This window comes from Oncorhynchus tshawytscha, linkage group LG03, assembly GCF_018296145.1.
Source record: "Oncorhynchus tshawytscha isolate Ot180627B linkage group LG03, Otsh_v2.0, whole genome shotgun sequence".
Classification (NCBI taxonomy): Eukaryota; Metazoa; Chordata; class Actinopteri; order Salmoniformes; family Salmonidae; genus Oncorhynchus; species Oncorhynchus tshawytscha.
This window is the reverse complement of record NC_056431.1, coordinates 12401055-12421733: the sequence shown is the minus strand read 5'-3', so window position 1 is coordinate 12421733 and position 20679 is coordinate 12401055. Positions and strand designations below refer to the sequence as shown.

Here is a 20679-nt window from a genome sequence, read left to right as displayed (position 1 = left end):
CCGAAACAGTCCTGGAAGGTGCAAAACACTAAACAGCTACCTAAGTATGGTTCCCAATCAGAGACAACGATAGACAGCTGTCCCTGATTGAGAAACATGCCCGGCCAAAACAAAGAAATACAAAAACATAGAAAAGGGAACATAGAATGCCCACCCAAATCACACCCTGACCAAACCAAAATAGAGACATAAAAAGCTCTAAGGTCAGGGTGTGACAGAGGGACCTTACAGATAATTGTATGTGTGTGGTGCAGAGATGAGGTAGTTGTAAAAAAAAATGTTAAACACTATATTTGCACACAAAGCGAATATCTGCAACTTACGTGACTTGTTCAGGAGTAAAAATTTGCTTAACTTATTTAGGCTTGCCATAACAACGGGGTTGAATACGTATTAACTCGAAAAACGTTTTATTCATTTGTAAAACTTTCAAAAAACATCCTTCCACTTTGACATTATGGGATATTGTGTGTAGGCCAGTGACAAATCTAAATTTCATAAATATTAAATTCATCTGTAATACGGAATACTTTCTGAAGGCACTGTATCTAGAACCAAAAAGGGTTAGGAGAACCGAAGGTTATTTTATGGGGACAGCCGCAGAACCCTTTGGGAACGCTTTTTTGTAAGAGTGTAAGTATCATGATAACATTGTATGGTTAGGTCCCTGGCAATTCCCAGCCCTAGAAGTCACCTTCAGAGTTTCGTCAGCAACACCTGACAACAGAGGGCCCTCTGATCGAGTTGGTAGGAGCTAGGGGAGAGGGGCTGGTTTGAGATTCACCGGCTACACACCTCTCCCTTAACCACAATTACTATTTCACACTATTGCCCCACTCTCACACACTCCTAATTCTCTCTCTCTCAATTCAATTCAATTCAATTCAATTCAATTAAATTCAATTCAATTCAAGGGCTTTATCTCTCTCTCTCTCTCTCTCTCTCTCTCTCTCTCTCTCTCTCAATTCAATTCAATTCAATTCAATTCAAGGGCTTTATTGGCATGGGAAACATGTGTTAACATTGCCAAAGCAAGTGTGGTAGATAATATATAAAGTGAAATAAACAATACAAAATTAACAGTAAACATTACACATACAGAAGTTTCAAAACAATAACGACATTACAAATGTCATATTATATATATACAGTGTTTTAAAGGACACAAGTTAAAATAAATAAGCATAAATATGGGTTGTATTTACAATGGTGTGTGTTCTTCACTGGTTGCCCTTTTCTTGTCGCAACAGGTCACAAATCTTGCTGCTGTGATGGCACACTGTGGAATTTCACCCAGTAGATATGGGAGTTTATCAAAATTGGATTTGTTTTCGAATTCTTTGTGGATCTGTGTAATCTGAGGGAAATATGTCTCTCTAATATGGTCATACATTGGGCAGGAGGTTAGGAAGTGCAGCTCAGTTTCCACCTCATTTTGTGGGCAGTGAGCACATAGCCTGTCTTCTCTTGAGAGCCATGTCTGCCTACGGCGGCCTTTCTCAATAGCAAGGCTATGCTCACTGAGTCTGTACATAGTCAAAGCTTTCCTTAATTTTGGGTCAGTCACAGTGGTCAGGTATTCTGCCGCTGTGTACTCTCTGTGTAGGGCCAAATAGCATTCTATTTTGCTCTGTTTTTTTGTTAATTCTTTCCAATGTGTCAAGTAATTATCTTTTTGTTTTCTCATGATTTGGTTGGGTCTAATTGTGCTGCTGTCCTGGGGCTCTGTAGGGTGTGTTTGTGTTTGTGAACAGAGCCCCAGGACCAGCTTGCTTAGGGGACTCTTCTCCAGGTTCATCTCTCTGTAGGTGATGGCTTTGTTGTGGAAGGTTTGGGAATCGCTTCCTTTTAAGTGGTTATAGAATTTAACGGCTCTTTTCTGGATTTTGATAATTAGTGGGTATCGGCCTAATTCGGCTCTGCATGCATTATTTGGTGTTCTACGTTGTACACAGAGGATATTTTTGCAGAATTCTGCGTGCAGAGTCTCAATTTGGTGTTTGTCCCATTTTGTGAAGTCTTGGTTGGTGAGCGGACCCCAGACCCCCAGGCAATGGGCTCTATGACTGATTCAAGTATTTTTAGCCAAATCCTAATTGGTATGTTGAAATTTATGTTCCTTTTGATGGCATAGAATGCCTTTCTTGCCTTGTCTCTCAGATCGTTCACAGCTTTGTGGAAGTTACCTGTGGCGCTGATGTTTAGGCCAAGGTATGTATCGTTTTTTTGTGTGCTCTAGGGCAACAGTGTCTAGATGGAATTTGTATTTGTGGTCTCTCTCTCTCTCTCTCTCTCACTCTCAACCTTTCTCTCTCAACCTCTCTGTCTCTCTCGCTCTCCTTTTCTCACCTGCCACAGTACTCCCACATCCCACTTCCTTTCCTGACCTCCCAAAATTGTCAGAGCAAGACTCTATGGGCCTCTCTGGACTCTGTAAAGTGAACAGACTGGCTGGCAGGCACCCCACACACATGCAAATGTGCACATACACACACCCAGCCAGCCTGACAACCACTCTTCCTCTCATAATGAGCCTCCAAATAGCAGAGCTGTCTAAATTGAGAGAAGAAAGAGTGCTTATTCGATCGGAGATGAAAGGTGATATTTCCTCCTTTCCAAAGGTCAACAGAGATCATTGTGTTTCTTTCCCCTAACCTTCTCCTTTCAAAAAAGGGCCGATCATTAAACACAATATTTACCTTGACATTTGAGACTGTTTCCAAATTGTTTTGAGCTGTCAGTATGTAAGAGAAAATGTGAAACAAAACAAGAGAGGCCACGTTTCTTTCTCTAACTAAATGTAGAATGTAATCAGTTTAAATGAATACTCTGAAAGTATGTTATCTTTATACTAGCCCCTTATTGCTTTACCTGCTGAACCCAGAACATAATAATCAGACTGAAGCATGGTTGTCCTCCATACCATTACCCTCCTTATGCCTTATTTCCTCCCACAGCATCTAATCCCTTTAAAGTGCACTATTGTACTACATAGGGCTCTGGTCAAAAGTAGTGCACTATGTAGAGAATAGAGTGCCATTTGGGACAGATTTTAGCTACCAGTCAGCGGATCCTTGCCTTTTCCTCCCCGCGCAGCACTAACCTAGTCTGAGCCCTGAAACATATGGGAGCGCTCCAACAGCCGTCAACATGATCGACGTGACATCACATCCGCCAGTCATCATCGCCACACGACGCCGCTAACAATGGGACGGAAGCTTGCCTAACAACGGGGGAGACTGGTCATAATGTTCATGCCACATTTGCATTTTAATATCTCAGCAATATTTAATCCATTAGGTATCCTCCCGGGCCTATTGAGGGAACGTTAATTCGCTAGCGAATGGCTGGATTAACGACAGTTGGATTATACCAATGTTATTCACGATGAGACAGGAAATGGTGGGTTTGAACACCAGGACTGACACTCAGGGGCTTCACACTGGCAGGACTCATACATCCACAACCATCTCATTGGTGTGCAGCCTTGGCACCACTCCTCCAGGCTGGATGACCACTTTTAGCCCGGACCCTCCAGAGTACAGGCACAGGTTGAACCGGGCTGTGGGGGTGCACTGGAGATCTGGTGCATACCACTCGCACCTCTCCCCGAATGCCAGGCATAGGGCGCACTGCACTCTCCCAGCGCCCCGGAGACACAGCACGCAGAGCCAGCGCAGGATACCCTGGGCTGAAACGGTGTACAGGAGACCAAACACGTTGAGCCGGCACAATACGCCCTGGCTGGATGCCCACTCTCGCATGGCACTTGCGGGGGGCTGGGCTATGAGCCCGTACTGGCGACACTGTGCGCTTGACCGCATAACACGGTGCCTGACCAGTACTGCGCTTCTTCCGGTAAGCACGGGGAGTTGGCTCAGGTCTATCGCCTGACTCCGCCAATCTCCCCGTGTGCCCTCCCCCCAAATATTTGGAGGCTGCCTCTCGTGCCTGTTTTACTGCCTTACCTCATATCGCCGCTGCTCAGCATTCGCTGCCTCCAGTTCTTCCTTGGGGCGGTGATATTCCCCAGCCTGTGCCCAGGGTCCCTTGCCGTCCAATATCTCCTCCCAAGTCCAGGAGTCCAGAACCCTCTGCTCCTGGTTAACACGCTGCTTGGTCCGGTTGTGGTGGGTAGTTCTGTAACGGTTTTCATTCTCTTCTGATGTGGAGTAGGATAGATCGGACCAATATGCAGCGTGGTACATGTCCATGTTAATATTTATTTAAACTGAACACAAAACAAAATAACAAGAGAACGAACGAAAACGAAACAGTTCTGTCTGGTGCAGACACAGAGACAGAAAACAACTACCCACAAATCATAGTGGGAACACAGGCTGCCTAAGTATGGTTCTCAATCAGAGACAACGACAAACAGCTGCCTCTGATTGTGAACCATACCAGTTCAAACACAGAAATACAAAAACATAGAACAACACATAGAATGCCCACCCCAACTCACGCCCTGATCAAACTAAAACAGAGACATAAAAAAAGAACTAAGGTCCGGGCGTGACACTCATACAGTATTAGCCTGGTCGCAGATCTGTTAGTGATGTTTTGGCAAGTCCTATGCTTGAGTTGGCTAGACAGCACAAACTGATCTTGGACCAGTCTAATCTTGTATGGATTTATGCTCAAACAAACTAAGACAGCCATAGCATCATTGAACTATACACTAATCCTGTATAATGAAGTTCCAAGATTATAACAGCTAGCTGGAGGAACATTACAGCCAAATATGAGTGATGGATAAAAACGGAGGACGCTAATTTTCTCAGATTAGCACTAATCTTAGATTGAGAAAAAAACAGAGTTCCTCGCAGCTAACGCTTCTTAGATTAACCAGGGGAGAGTGATACATAACTGACCGCCTGTCAGAGTCTTGACGCCAACGCTTTCAGTTGAGCCATCATCCTCAGATTGAGAAATAGCTGACCTAACCACTGCAGGCTAACACCCCCAGATTATCTGGCCATCAATACTAAAACTGACAGAAGCACAGAAACATGGCTGCTGCTGAAAAGTCAAGCCATCGGCACCAGTCATTCAGGCTTACGGCTGCATCAAAGTATGAATGAGAATGTACACTGATCAAGAGAAGTTAATGAGTTTAGAAGAAGAGAGAACTCTGCTTTAATCTTAACTGAAATTAGATTGAGTTAATGGGTTAATAGCAGAGGATGCATACAAGCATGTAGGCACACACACACACACACACACACACTGCCCTTACAAGGAGAAATGAGTAATGATGTCGGCTCTATATTTCTCCCCACCCTAGTGTGCCCTGTGAGGGGTTGGAGCAGGAGTGATGTAGCGTTGGCAGAAGGAAGACGGTTCCTCCCAACTTCCCCCCTGGGCCGCTCTGGAGAGAGGAGGATAGAGGGGTGTTCAAGGGTATCTGTCAATATCCTACTCTACTACCTCAGGAAGAAAGAGGGGGAAAAAGAGTGAGAGAACAAAACACAGAGGCTTCTGAGGTCAAATGAGTGCTAGCGTAGGACATCTTGAAGTGATTTTCAAACGCGTTGCTACAAAACATAAGCTGGGTGGACAGAGAGACAGGCAGGCAGGCCCAGAAGCCTTTTCCCTCACTGCAGAGACTGAACATAGAAACACACCGCCTGGTGGAACTGCCTGGCTAGCTGTTTCACATGTGGGCTAAATGCCGTAGAGACAAAAAATACAGCATAAACTACCTACTGTAAATTTCATGCACAGTACACTAAAGATACATATTAAATGGAGTGAGCAGGCTCTACTGACAGCAGAGATGTGAGCGATACCTTTTGGTTTGTTCCACAGTCATTGGTTTGATCAAAAACAGACAGAAGTAGGACACTGACGCTTACATGAACCTACATACACCTGATCTGTAGTCCCTTCCAGTCACCTGATAGGAACATGGTGGTGGAAGCATATTTTCACAGGCTCTCAGCAATTCAACATTCATTTCAGTGATGGATGCATCTTAGAGAAAAAATAGGCCTAAAGTAGAACAAGAAAGAACAATTGTTTACTCAGAGAGAAGTAAATGTATTTCTATGTGACAGTATTGTGACCGAAGACGTACATATGGAACTTGTTGTGTACAGTAGTCATGGTGATGCAGCCAATAGAAACATTTGGGGAGCTGACGCCACAACTGTTTGTGGCATAATCTAGCCATCCTAATCAGACCAGAGGAGAACCACAAACCAGCCAGGAGACCACCCACAGAGAGAGACAGAGAGAGATGGAAAGAAAGAGAGAGAATATAGAAAGAGGGGAATGGAGACAGAGAGAGAGAGAATGCAGAGAGGAATGGAGTAGAAGAGAAAGATGGCAAGAGGGGGCAACATTCCCAGTTGTGTGTGTGTGTGTGTGTGTGTGTGTGTGTGTGTGTGTGTGTGTGTATACGAGTAGGTTCTGCTTAATGTCTGAGTGAAGTCAACTCAACGTCTGCTGCATTTCAGGAGGACCAGACTCACAAAGTGTAAATCTCTACCTGCTCAACAAACAGACAACCTCATGTAACCAAGCATCGAAAGCTTGCCTGTCTAGGAAAATACACACACACACACACACACACACACACACACACACACACACACACACACACACACACACACACACACACACACACACTTGAATATATGTTTACAAAGAAGAGACCCTTGAGCTCCTCTGCAGTGCAACAGGACAGTGGGTGAACTACACCCTCAGAAAACATCTACCCTGGTTCACAGAGAGGGATACTCCAACCCTACAAAATGGCCCCTAAAATGTCTCAGCCCTGAAAGAAACTGAGAAGAGGATTCTCTATGTAGCGTCTCAGAGAAAGTCGTTTCAGAAACTATTCCTCTAACCTACTCTAACCTAATTTCATTCAGATTCCTTCCTTATCGTTCCCTTCCTACCACAGCTTAAAACTTGATTTAATAATATTCCCTGTCTGATAGTTTGCCTAAGCAGCTTACAGAGAGGAAGGTTTGCAGCACAGTGAGCGAAAAGTGTGAAATGAAATCCTGCCGTCATTAAAGCCGGATGATTCCGGTCGGAATATTCGGTACGAAACGGGAAGAAACCTCTGGGAAACACCTCTCTCCTGGGAACTACAGAGACCATAGAAATCAGTGAGACGTCAGTCGTCCTCTGATCACATTGTAAGAACTCACAGGTTTGGTTTCCCTCTATTTGAAAGCATATGGATCCTACCTGTTCTAATCTGCAGCTTAAGTTACAGCGGTTCCAGTCCTACTTATAGATGAATGGTGGATATGTATCTGTCAGTGACAGGATCCACAATCTCCCAGTAGAGCTATAGTATATGATATCAACTACTGTACTGACTGCAGTGAAACATCATCTCTGTAAGGCCTCTCAGAACAACAAAAGCTGTGATATTTCTGAACCTGAATCCATGATCCTGAAACAAAATGCATGTCATCTTTAAATATTTTATTTGAGTCCTCGACAATAACATTAAAGAGTGTTCGCCATATGTTGTTGCCCACGGTGATGCTAACCGAGAGAGGGACGTTATCTAGATTCCCGATGACCTCTGACCTTGTCCCTTATCTAGGAGATGCGGGGGACGGGAACCCTGGGGCTTGGGGATGGGGAGGACGGTAATCTTGAGACACATCCAGGGGCAGGAAGGATGACATTGGCGAGCGCACCGCTAGGTGAATCGATAAGCCATGGGCGGCACCTGTGTGTGTTATCAGTGTGCGTGTGCTTTTGCGTTATCAATGTTAGGGTGAAAGAAGTTTCTAATTGACACCATGGTGTTTCACACCACAGGCCACTACTGGTCTCCTGGTACTCTCCTCGTCTTCTCTCTTCCTCAGCCTCTACGGCCCTTACACATTCTTTTTGGAATCTTTCCTCCTGATTTCCTCACAGAGATATGGCCTTTACTTTTCCTTTCCACACCTTTCTAGCTCAACGGTTATTGAATTAATGTGGAGATTTACTTGAACAACATTATAGGACATGAAAGTCAATGGGAGCTCAAAGCAGGAACCAGTGAGTCAATCCCTCTAATCAACGCTACCGCACCCGCATGTTATCAATGTAGAACATTGATTGGATTTTGAAAGTCATCAAAATACGCTGTTTTAATTTAACTTGAACAATGAAGACTGTAACCAAAAATCAATAGGGGGTGTTTGTAGCTTGAGTTTTCTACGCATTTTGAATTCTCAATGGGAAGTGTTTTAACCGAATAACAATCACCACTGACCTTGGCTTAGAGACAGATGTGTGCGCTCGTGGGACAGATGTGTGCGCTCGTGGGACAGATGTGTGCGCTCGTGGGACAGATGTGTGCGCTCGTGGGACAGATGTGTGCGCTCGTGGGACAGATGTGTGCGCTCGTGGGACAGATGTGTGCGCTCGTGGGACAATATGACAATGTTATCAGGATCTGACAGCATTTCAAACGCCATTAGTGGTGTGAGACAGACATCCAATACAAGCTATTCAAACTGTCACACCTCTGTGACTATGTCACTCAGGAAAAATATGATATACATCCACAATGTTCCAGCTGCCCCTCCTCCTCTCCTCTCTTAACCACCAGCGTAATTCCAACCAGTTTCTGCCAACAGACATTTGTGCTCTGAGACAGAAAGCAAGGCTAAAGTCTTGGTAAAGAACTGGACTTCCATGGAGTGAGTGAGTGAGTGAGTGAGTGAGTGAGTGAGTGATATATATATATATATATAAATCCATCCATGCTCTATCTGGGTATTCTGCTGGGCTGTGTCCATCACCAAGGATAACCATGGCAGAATATGTGACAGCGCCTCTCTCCCTCCCTCCCTCCCTCCCCCTACTCCTCCTCCTCTCTTCCCCATCTACCCCACATAGCAGTTCCTCACTGGGGCTTAACTGTGACCCAACCCTCCCTACATCCCCTGATGGAGGACAAATTCACTATTCCAGGCATCTCTCTTCTCACCATTTCTCTCCCTCCGCCCTTGGGGAATGGCTCCGGCCTGTACCATACTGCTATCCAAGAAGTGACTGACTGCTAGTGATGACATAAAAGATGATGACACAGATGATGATGATGACAATGATGAAGGAGAGCACTGTTCCTCCCTTTATAAAACCTTCAGATAACTCCCAAGGACCAAAAGGTGATTGGTTTCCTGTGAAATAAATGACATATTTTCCATCCGTTTCAGTCTTAATGGCTCCTCCACTAATATCGCTGGAGTCTTTAATGTGATCGATGAAGACGTTTATTGCATTTCTGATCCTGACACCAAACACATGCAATTATTCAATGTGCCAGACTCCAATTCTGCTGAGAATAGATAATGAAGTTCTCGTGCGACAGAGACAGAAGAGAGAGAGTGTAAGAGAGAAAAAGAGTAAGGATAAAATAAGGAGGGAGAAAAGTATTATTAATAGCCAGAAATAAGTGAAGACCTTGGCCTTAATCTAACAATATTTAGCAATTGTCATTATGCATAAATTATTGTTTGCGTTGCAACACATTTTAATTTCTCTGTGTGCATACAATGTGTGAAGTGAAGACAAAGTGACACTCATGGAACTCGGCTTAACTAAAATTGGATTGAGTCTATGGGGCAGCAGCTGAGGACGTGTGCGTGGCCATGCACACACACACACACACACACACACACAGGACCTCCTTTACAATCTGCCCATTCTAATGGCTCAACATGATGCCTCCTGAGACTTCCTGCGTGTGTGTGTGTGTGTGTGTGTGTGTGTGTGTGTGTGTGTGTGTGTGTGTGTGTGTGTGTGTGTGTGTGTGTGTGTGTGTGTGTGTGTGTGTGTGCATTACAGCGTCCCAGAGTTCTCTAACAGCCTTCTGTAATAGAACAGTCAAACCCACAGCAGTGTTATTTAACATTCAGCCAGGCCACACAGCACAGCGCCTGTGTTTCCACTAGAAGAGGGGAGCAAGGGGGCAAGGAGAAAGAGAGAGGGGGGGGTAGGGAGATGAAAAGAGAAAGATTGAGTGGCAGGGAGAGAGAGAGAAAGACAGAGACAGAGAGAGATATAGGGAGACAGAGAAAAAGAGAGGGACAGAAAGAAAGGACAGAGAGGTATAGAGACGGGTAGAAAGACAGGTAGAGAGGAAAAGAGAGAAGAGGAGACAGGGACAGAGAGGAGAGGAGAGAGGGACAGAGAGGAGAGGAGAGAGGGACAGAGAGAAGACGAGAGAGAGACAGAGAGGAGAGGAGAGAGGGACAGAGAGGAGAGGAGAGAGGGACAGAGAGGAGAGGGAGAGAGGGACAGAGAGAAGAGGAGACAGGAATAGAGAGAAGAGAGAGGGACAGAGAGGAGAGGAGAGAGGGACAGAGAGAAGAGGAGACAGGGACAGAGAGGAGAGGAGAGAGGGACAGAGAGGAGAGGAGAGAGGGACAGAGAGAAGAGGAGACAGACAGAAGAGGAGACAGGAACAGAGAGAGGAGGAGAGAGGGACAGAGAGGAGAGGACAGAGGGACAGAGAGAAGAGGAGAGAGGGACAGAGAGAAGAGGAGACAGGGACAGAGAGAAGAGGAGAGGGACAGAGAGAAGAGGAGAGAGGGACAGAGAGAAGAGGAGAGGAGAGAGGGACAGAGAGAAGAGGAGACAGGGACAGAGAGGAGAGGAGAGAGGGACAGAGAGAAGACGAGAGAGGGACAGAGAGAAGTGGAGACAGGGACAGAGAGAAGAGGAGAGGAGAGAGGGACAGAGAGAAGAGGAGAGAGGGCCAGAGAGAAGAGGAGACAGGGACAGAGAGGAGAGGAGAGGAGAGAGGGACTGAGAGAAGAGGAGACAGGGCCAGAGAGAAGAGGAGAGAGAGAAGAGGAGACAGGGCCAGAGAGAAGAGGAGACAGGGACAGAGAGAAGAGGAGAGAGGGCCAGAGAGAAGAGGAGAGAGGGCCAGAGAGAAGAGGAGAGAGTGCCAGAGAGAAGAGGAGAGAGGGCCAGAGAGAAGAGGAGAGAGGGCCAGAGAGAAGAGGAGAGAGGGACAGAGAGAAGAGGAGACAGGGACAGAGAGAAGAGGAGACAGGGACAGAGAGGAGAGGAGAGAGGGACAGAGAGAAGAGGAGACAGGGACAGAGAGGAGAGAGGGACAGAGAGAAGATGAGAGAGGGACAGAGAGAAGTGGAGACAGGGACAGAGAGAAGAGGAGAGGAGAGAGGGACAGAGAGAAGAGGAGAGAGGGACAGAGAGAGAGGAGAGGAGAGAGGGGCCAGAGAGAGGAGAGGAGACAGAGGAGAGGAGAGGAGAGGAGAGAGAGGAGAGGAGAGGGAGAGGAGAGGAGAGGGAGAGAAGAGGAGACAGGGAGAGGAGAGAGAGAGGAGAGGAGAAGAGGAGGAGGGACAGAGAGAAGAGGAGACAGGGACAGAGAGGAGAGGAGAGGAGAGGAGAGGAGAGGAGAGGAGAGGAGAGGAGAGGAGAGAGGGAGAGAGAGAAGAGGAGACAGGGCCAGAGAGAAGAGGAGAGAGAGAAGAGGAGACAGGGCCAGAGAGAAGAGGAGACAGGGCCAGAGAGAAGAGGAGACAGGGACAGAGAGAAGAGGAGAGAGGGCCAGAGAGAAGAGGAGAGAGGGCCAGAGAGAAGAGGAGAGAGGGCCAGAGAGAAGAGGAGAGAGGGCCAGAGAGAAGAGGAGAGAGGGCCAGAGAGAAGAGGAGACAGGGACAGAGAGAAGAGGAGACAGGGACAGAGAGAAGAGGAGAGAGGGACAGAGAGAAGTGGAGACAGGGCCAGAGAGAAGAGGAGACAGGGCCAGAGAGAAGAGGAGACAGGGCCAGAGAGAAGTGGAGACAGTGACGGAGAAGAGGAGACAGGGCCAGAGAGAAGAGGAGAGAGGGCAAGAGAAAAAGAGGAGAGAAGGCCAGAGAAAAGAGGAGACAGGGCCAGAGAGAAGAGGAGACAGGGCCAGAGAGAAGAGGAGACAGGGCCAGAGAGAAGAGGAGACTGGGAAAGAGAGAAGAGAAGAGGAGAGAGGGCCAGAGAGAAGAGGAGAGAGGGCCAGAGAGAAGAGGAGAGAGGGACAGAGAGAAGAGGAGAGAGGGACAGAGAGAAGAGGAGAGAGGGACAGAGAGAAGAGGAGAGAGGGGAAAAAAGACTGCTGTGGATGACTGGTCTCTTTCTCTGGGAGTTATGACCAGATGACATCTCTTTCTGTGCCAGATACAGTCACATTACCTTGGAGCAACCATTTAATATCAAGACAAACTAACAGGGTACTGTTGATAACTCTTCAGCTAGTGTAGTAGGCTAGCTACTCTGGGTACAATTTAATCAAACTCGTGGTGTTCTGCCCATGATGAATGGGCATGAGCTGAACAATGTAGCAAACAATGGGCCCTTCTTTAAGACACAAACACACGCCGGGTAATTCCTCTCCTTACTGCTCACTCAGAGACACCCTGGTGCTGCACAGGAAATGGTTATTTTTCTTTCCTAAATTCTTTAAATTGTTTCCCTGGCGGCAGAGACCATTTATAACCAATGGTCCGGGCTATTTCCCAGGGCACCGGCTTCTTGGAGCGGTCCGGTTCACATTATTTCACCACAAAAGTCCCAGTAGCATAAAATGGACTGGTGGTGGAGATATACTGTATCTAATCTATGTTCATCAGCATAATCACAGGAAACATAACTAATGCCAATGTTAAATAACTTAGATTTTATATACAGACATTTTATATACAGCTGACCTCCTTCCAATGTCACCCATATCACCTTGAATCATCCAAACCAAGATGTACAAACCTTGTCCCCCTCCTGACCAAACGTTTGTGGAACCCAGTAAATTTATCCCAAAAGACTCCAGTGCCAACACAAATAATGAAAGTCTTAAAATGGGCATAATCACTTCCTCAGTGCAGCCACAGAGCTGAGACTGCAGATTACGAGAGAGAGAGAGAGAGAGAGAGAGAGAGAGAGAGAGAGAGAGAGAGAGAGAGAGAGAGAGAGAGAGAGAGAGAGAGAGAGAGAGAGAGAGAGAGAGAGAGAGAGAGAGAGAGAGAGAGAGAGAGAGAGGTGGGCTTAGTGATTTGGAGGCCCCCGTCAGAGGCCAGTCTGTATTACCTTTTAATGTGCCATGAACACAACCAGTCATGTTTTTATCTGATTGTCAAATAATCACTTCAAAAGTAGGTTATCTTCGCACGTTCATCCAAAACAATTCCAGCATCCGAACAGTGCACTGTGCACCCACCAACTTTCCTTCAATTTGCAAGAGGCTGAAACTATCTCACTGGGGAAAGCATCCGAGCTAGGGGAACAGCAGCCCTCTGTCTTACTATATGTAGCCCATGTATCTGATGCTGTCTGGCCAAAACAAAGTATGACATGCCAGACAGCATCAGATAAATGGGCTACACATACTGTACATGCCCTCTACTTAGACGACTATGGCAGTTTATCAGCAGCACCTGCCTTTTTACTGAAGAAATGTGTATTGTATCCTCTTCGAGTCCAAGTACCCAGGGCTGGGTCGAGAACCAGTCTTTCCTAAATAGCAAAATGGGGTGGAGACCAGACGTAAATCAGTGACGCCTCGCTACACGTCAAATCAATCAAATGCCTTGCTTGGGGGGAGCTCCAATAGTGTTGTAGGGAGTGAGGATGGCCAGGAAATCGCTGATAAAAATCTCCATCAAAATATGTATGTTGGATTGTGTATTGAGCACATTTCTGACAAAACAGTTTTTCCCTCAGGTTTTCTTCCATTTTCTGCAATGTTGCAAACTAGCATACGGACCAACTCTCTGCAAAATGTGTCCTATCTGGTCAGAGAGGCAGAGAGAGAGAGAGAGAGAGAGAGACTCCTGCCTGACGTCTCTCACTCCCAGCATGCACTCCCAGCATGCACTCCAACGAGAGAGAGAGAGAGAGAGAAGAGAGAGAGAGAGAGAGAGAGAGAGAGAGAGAGAGAGAGAGAGAGAGAGAGAGAGAGAGAGAGAGAGAGAGAGAGAGAGAGAGAGAGAGAGACAGAGAGAGACAGAGAGAGACAGAGAGAGAGAGAGAGACAGAGAGAGAGAGACAGAGAGACAGAGAGACAGAGAGAGACAGTGAAAGACAGGGAGAGACAGAGAGAGCGAGATAGAGAGACAGAGAGAGAGACAGAGTGAGAGAGACAGAGAGAGACAGAGAAAGACAGAGAGAGACAGAGAGAGACAGGAAAAGACAGAGAGAGACAGAGAGAGACAGGGAGAGACAGAGAGAGACAGGGAGAGACAGGGAGAGAGGGAGAGAGAGAGAGAGACAGGGAGAGACAGGGAGAGACAGGGAGAGACAGAGACAGAGAGAGACAGAGAGAGAGACAGAGGGAGACAGAGAGAGAGAGAGAGACAGAGACAGAGAGAGAAAGAGACAGAGAGAGAGACAGAGAGAGAGACAGAGAGAGAGACAGAGAGAGAGAGAGAGAGAGAGACAGAGAGAGAGAGAGAGAGAGACAGAGAGAGAGAGAGCAGCAAAGAGTAATTGCCCATCACTCTTATAATCTGTGTAGGGCTAGGCAGGAATACTGGGACATGGGAGGAGGGGACATCCCCAGAGATTTTACACTACACCACTTCTAAAATCTTAACAACATTTCATGATTTCCTTGTCCCAAATCTTTCCTTCCTTCCATCCTCAACCCCAGGACGTGGCTGCTCACATTACACAATGATTCCCTAGTTTATCCTGCCCTGCATTTCTTGGGTTGTCGTAGGAAAAAAATGCTGACACGCAAACAGCTGTTTTATAAGTGTGCACATTATTATGTGCGGAAACATTTTTTAAAAGCCGGAGGCGCAGAATATGAACTTAATATGAAATAATAACGATAATAGGAAATTATCTTTTTGGTTTGTGTCATGGTAGGACGCAGATGTAATATTGGTAGAATTTGTTTTGCATGGTGGGTGGAGATTTCACTTAAGAACCAATGGAATGAGCAAACTGCATCACCCATCACCTCCATCCACACGGTGCGTGTTGTTGTTGCTTTCCTCTTTGCCATCATTGTTTTGGTCTCACATGCTGAGTGCTCATTGGCTATTGGCAGCAGTCCTTGCCCAATCTCGTCATAGCACTGCTCATACTACAAGATGCACAACCAAAATGATCAGGACATCTGACAGGGGTCTGGAGAACGGAACAGCCATCATCGGTGCGTCCTTGACCCACTCAAACTACGCGAGTCCCGACGTATTGAGCCGAGCCCAAGTTCATAGGGTTTCACCCCAATCTGGGACGGCAAAACGGGGGAATTTGTGGCAAAAATGTGTAGTGTAGAGCTGTTCAGATAGTTAATGCAATCCCTGGTTTGTCTGTGCCAACCGCCTTCATAAGCTGAACAGATAAGGTTATCATTAACCAAAGCAAGATCAGCAAACATTCACACTGGCTGCTGTCTCCTCAGTCTCTCTACACCTTGTGTACTTGAATTTCCAACTGGAAAAGGGAAAGGCTTAGAGACCACAGGAGTTAAGCCTTATCTTTCACCAAGGACATCTCTTTAGATACCAATCTAAAGCACCGCATTGAGGGCTTGGGAAGAAAATCTATGTTACTTCAACTCAAAAGAGCAAGCAAGCAGAATTTCCCTGCCAACGCATTTAACATTTACATTCTAGTGTCTACGGCCTTATCGGCATCCTCATCAGCACACGCATGCACACACGCACGCACGCACACACACACACACACACACACACACACACACACACACACATGCAGCATTGTTATACATTGGGAAAACATTCTCTAATACTTTCATCATTCTGATGTTAGTTTCTCTGTCCACAGAATAATGTGTCTGGTTGGCTTCCTAATGACAAACACTGGCCCAGAGGACTGGGACTACTGAGATGATAGGACAGCCCTGATGCAGTACACATGAATACATTACAAACCCTATCTAATGTCCGTTCATAGAAATAAACTACTGAACTGCATACAGTACCACCACAGTATTGTCTGTCTATGAATTCAATCCATGATACCACAAAATAAACACAATAGATATTAACATCAAATATTGTTGTATTGCACTGAAAAATGTGCCAATCATTTCACCAGCTGTCCAAATTTCATTGGTTTTGAACTCACCTCATCAAAGCCACTGTCCTCTTTCTTGAAAGCTGAAAATAGAGTGGAAAAGAAAATCAGGCTCACATTGACGTCTTTTGAACAGGGAACAAATACAGTGACTACAACCACAGTGTGCACTCACTCATGACCCATACACACACGCACACACATACACACACACACAGCCCTGTAATTGTGTCCTGATTTCCTATTCATGTGATATAGATTCATTTTGCTTCCTTCATTAAGGCAGACGCTCAGGCAGACAGTTCGAGGTCAATCAACATGATCCGATAATGTCAGCATTTAGAAGAAGAGTTTGTTTGTGCATTATTAGACAGACCTTTCAGAAACTGCATCATCATTAGTAGACTAGTGAATGGCTGGGAACACACCTGGGTTCACTTCAAATAGTATTTGAAATCTTTAAATATACTTTAGCTGTGCTTGATCGATCTTGCCTGGTGCAACAGAACCAATAGAATAGTCCCAAAGGTGCACACCCCACCCAAATGGCATTCTAGGCAGGCTTAAGCAAACGCTAAAAGTACATTTGAAAGATTTCAAACAATATTTGAACCCAGGTGTGGCAGGGAAAGATCAACACAACACTAGCAGCCCATTGTTGTGACTGAGGAGCTCTTGTCTTCTCTCTCCACTATAAATATAATTACAGGAAGTCATAGTGATTGCACTGGACAGCTACATTCTTTGTATTTATGAAAAGGAAGGTAAACAACGCTGTTTTGCCGGTGTGATTGTTTCCTCCTTGACAGCTAGATGTACTGTATGTTACATTCAGTGCCAACCAGATCTTATCTTTAGCTTTGTTTTTAACTGTGAAAGACAAACCAATCCACATTGTCTGGGAAGAGTGCTGAAAAATGCTTTTTGGAAACATAGCCTAGTAAATATCTTTTCAATTACAAAGTTCTCATAACAAAGTCAATAATAATTATCTGATTGGAGGGTATGTCACGACTTCCGCCGAAGTTGGTCCCTCTCCTTATTCGGGCCGTGTTCGGCGGTCGACGTCACCGACCTTCTAGCCATCGCTGATCCTCTTTTCATTTTCCTTTGGTTTTGTCTTGTCTTGTATCACACCTGGTTCCAATCCCATTCATTACATGTTGTGTATTTAACCCTCTGTTCCCCCTCATTGTCCTTGTCGGTGATTGTTTGTTTGTAAACATTGTGTAAGATATGTTCTGGTGTGCGACAGGTTTTGTACCCACTTGTATGATTTTGTATATTTTGGTTTTCTGAGTTTGTGAGCACTTACTAAACTGCTCCGTTTATACCAAGTTCGATCTCCTGCGCCTGACTTCCCTGCCACCAGCACGCACCCTTACAGGGTATCACAACTAATCTGTTACAATGAGAAAGGGGAAGTTACAGATGGGAGTATTTTGTTTGGCCTTGATGTAAAATGACTTATTCATGTCCTCATTGTTTTGAGGCAGAGTCATCTAGACGCTGAGACAAAGAATTGCATCTTTCTCATCATAGAACAGAGACACATAAATGAGAGGATAATTTCCTCACTGAAGAAAACACAGCAGGATCATTACAACTACAGTGAATGGGGACTTGAGTCAATACACAAGACTCTGTAGCGTTGTTATTTAGTTCGAACACTCCTTCACATACATATAAGTCTGACATATTGAACATTTCCAAAACAGAACTACACATGGACTTGTATTCTAGAACATAAATATAAGATGCTGTAAATGATATCATCTGTCTACAAGTCACTGTGTTATATACCATGGTAAGGAGGAGCCTAGAAAAGAAAGAATGGCCTACATCAACTGCATGCATTTCTGATCATCAAGGAAAGAACTGTGTGGGAGTCGTACAACATAAAGGGAGACAAACGGGGAGACCGTTTTTGCCCAACTTCACTCGAAAGTAAAGAAGAAAAAACAAATACTCTCACATTTCAGAAAACCAAATCAGCCCATAACTTCTACTGCTTTCCTTTATATCCTACATGAAACATATCCCCCTTGAAGCTACAACTAAACTAACCCCCTTAAATCACTCAGGCTACATTTGCATTCCATGCTTATGGGATGAATGTGAATGTGTAAGCAGAGGAACAAGCTAAAATAAAATGCATGCAATTCTCTTTCCAAACGAAGACAACAAACGATGCAATGTTTCATCCATGTGGGATATATATATTCATTATTCAACAGTAAAGCAAGTTATTATTTATGGTGACAAAGTAACATATAAAGGTTAAATAAAGGTTAAATAAAACGTGTTTTATATATATTGACATATATAGTAGGCCAGGGTTCCACAACTGGCAGTCCATGGGTGATTTTATATTTTTGAATAAAATCATATTTTTTTAAATGTATTATTGTTATTATTGTTGGACATAAAAGAGTGATTTTAATTTGGGAAATCGGTTCCAAAGTATTCCCACACAAAATACAGAGATATAGGTTTGAAATTCTTATGTTTTAGTCAACTTGCAGTCTACAAATGATTTGTAATTATGTTCCGGGCCCCTGACCATCTGCTCAAGAAAAAAATCAGCCCGTAGCTGAATCTAGATGATCCCTGAAGTAGGCCAACAGTCTCATCCCAGCTAACCTCAGCTAAGGTCAGAAGGCTGCATTGTCATAGCGATGTACCGTAAATACACAGTAACAGTCAAAAGACAAGCATAGAGTTGTGAGTTTACAGATCCTACTGTACATGAGCTTAGCACAGTTAGCAATTGACATGCAGGGTAGAAAAAATGTGCTGTTCTTTCAAAAACAAGGACATTTCTAAGTGACCCCAAACTTTTGAACAGTAGTGTAGGTTAAAGAATTAAGGTTTGGGTTAAGGGAAGGGTTAACTAGAAGGGTTAAGGTTAGTATTAGGGTTATGGGGAAGGGTTAGCTAACATGCTAAGTAGTTGCAAAGTAGCTAGAACGTTGTAAGTATTTGCAAAGTTGCTAATTAGCTAGAATTCTAAAGTTGTCCAACCTTTCCACCCCGACCAAACACCCTACCTTCGTTTTTTTGTTGTTGCCATAAGTAACAATCTGTCTTATGTAATCATACCAAAGGTAACATATTGTACTAATTTGAGAGTCCAGAATTTTCAATTACTATGTTACGTCTAGTCTATGAGACCAGGCTGAACTATGATGTGACATTGAGTGTGAGCGTATTATTAGGACATGTATGGAAATAATAATATCGACTGGTATATAGTAAGGACGTAGCATTATGACTTGGTTACAAGAAGCCCAACTTCTCTAACTAAGCTGTAATGCTCTTTGTTAAACCGTCCGTGAAACACAGACAGACAGTGAGTGATCAATCAATGCCTATATAGTGCAGTGCACCACGTTGATGCGCTGATGCAGATATCAGCAGCAACAGTGACCAATATGGACAAGGACAATCCATGCAGCAGAAAAGTCAATGATGACCTTTTTTTCATGCGGCCTCATATTGGTAAATGTTTCCTCGTCTTGTTGCATCTGAGCTGTTAATTTGGGGGGAGATAATATATAGCAGTCGTCTACATAGGGAGTGATTAGTGGTGAGCCTTTAATGCACCAAACCGTATAGACCAACACCGGGATGAGAGAGAGAGAGAGAGAGAAAGAGAGAGAGAGAGAGAGAGATAGAGAGAGAGAGAGAGAGAGAGAGAGAGAGAGAACCTGCTTAGATGCCCGAGTTTACGCACGCGGGCCATTTGGATAGCAATCTTCTTCCAGTTGTACAATAAGCACATCGGCAATTACCTGATGTTTTATATGGCAGTAATGATAACACTCAACATTAACTAGCCATTTACAATATTCACATAGCTAATATTATATTAGTATTTAGAATGCAATGTGGTTAATATAATTTACGGTCACAGTGTAACAATGTGTTGAATGGCAGCAACACAATGACAGTTATTGCCATAATGCATCATCGTAATGTTGTAAAAGTGATTGCCACCAGTGTGAAACCACCGCTGTTTTTTTGTGTAAAGCTTTTTGTAATAGTGAAATTCCGCACTCGTCCCGACTAGCTGGGGTGGACATTATTAGAATAACTTAGTTCCCTACAGCAGCACCGTTTTCCATAACCGTTAACTGCGATAGGCTATGCATTGTTGCACTATAACCGCTACAGTAGGGGTAGGCTACTCACCTATGCGACTGAAGCTCTCTGACAAAGTTCTTCGCAACTTTTTCATTTTGCCGATTTTTTCAGTAGGTTGCGAAGCTGGCATGAGGTCACACATCTTGATGGTTGGACTGCAGCAGACAGTGATCTTCACAAAACTGGAGAGGAGCGCAGAGTTCAAACCAAGGGGGTCTCCGTTCTACTACGATGTCAAGAAACAGGAAACGTTTATGCTAACGCTTTTGTTTTCAAAAACACATTGGTGTACTCTTCTCAGGTTTTCTTTGTATCCAACTACATTTCTAAAGTCGGAATTTGCCACAAGATGCCGAGTATGAAGCTGTAAAATAAAACATGCGCTGGCTGATATTCTCTGTTCTCTCTCTGAAACTGAAGGGGTTGTTGAGTTCTTTCTTTCTCCCAGTCTCTCTCTCACTCACTCTCTGCTCTGCTCCCCTGCAATCTGGTTGTCATTTTTGGGATTCTCTC

General features: G+C 44.7%; 1 protein-coding gene across 1 annotated transcript in view; it reads right to left on the bottom strand.

Annotated features, from left to right (window-relative positions):
* LOC112244500 (cyclin-dependent kinase 14) overlaps positions 1–20679 on the bottom strand; it is a 218426-nt gene extending 197747 nt beyond the window's left edge. The window contains exons 1-2 of the mRNA XM_042309883.1: positions 20215–20679; positions 16072–16103 (exon numbers count right to left, since the gene is read on the bottom strand). Of these exons, the coding sequence (XP_042165817.1) occupies positions 16072–16103; positions 20215–20308 (126 nt within the window). The 5' untranslated portion in view covers positions 20309–20679. The remainder of the gene's footprint in view (positions 1–16071; positions 16104–20214) is intronic.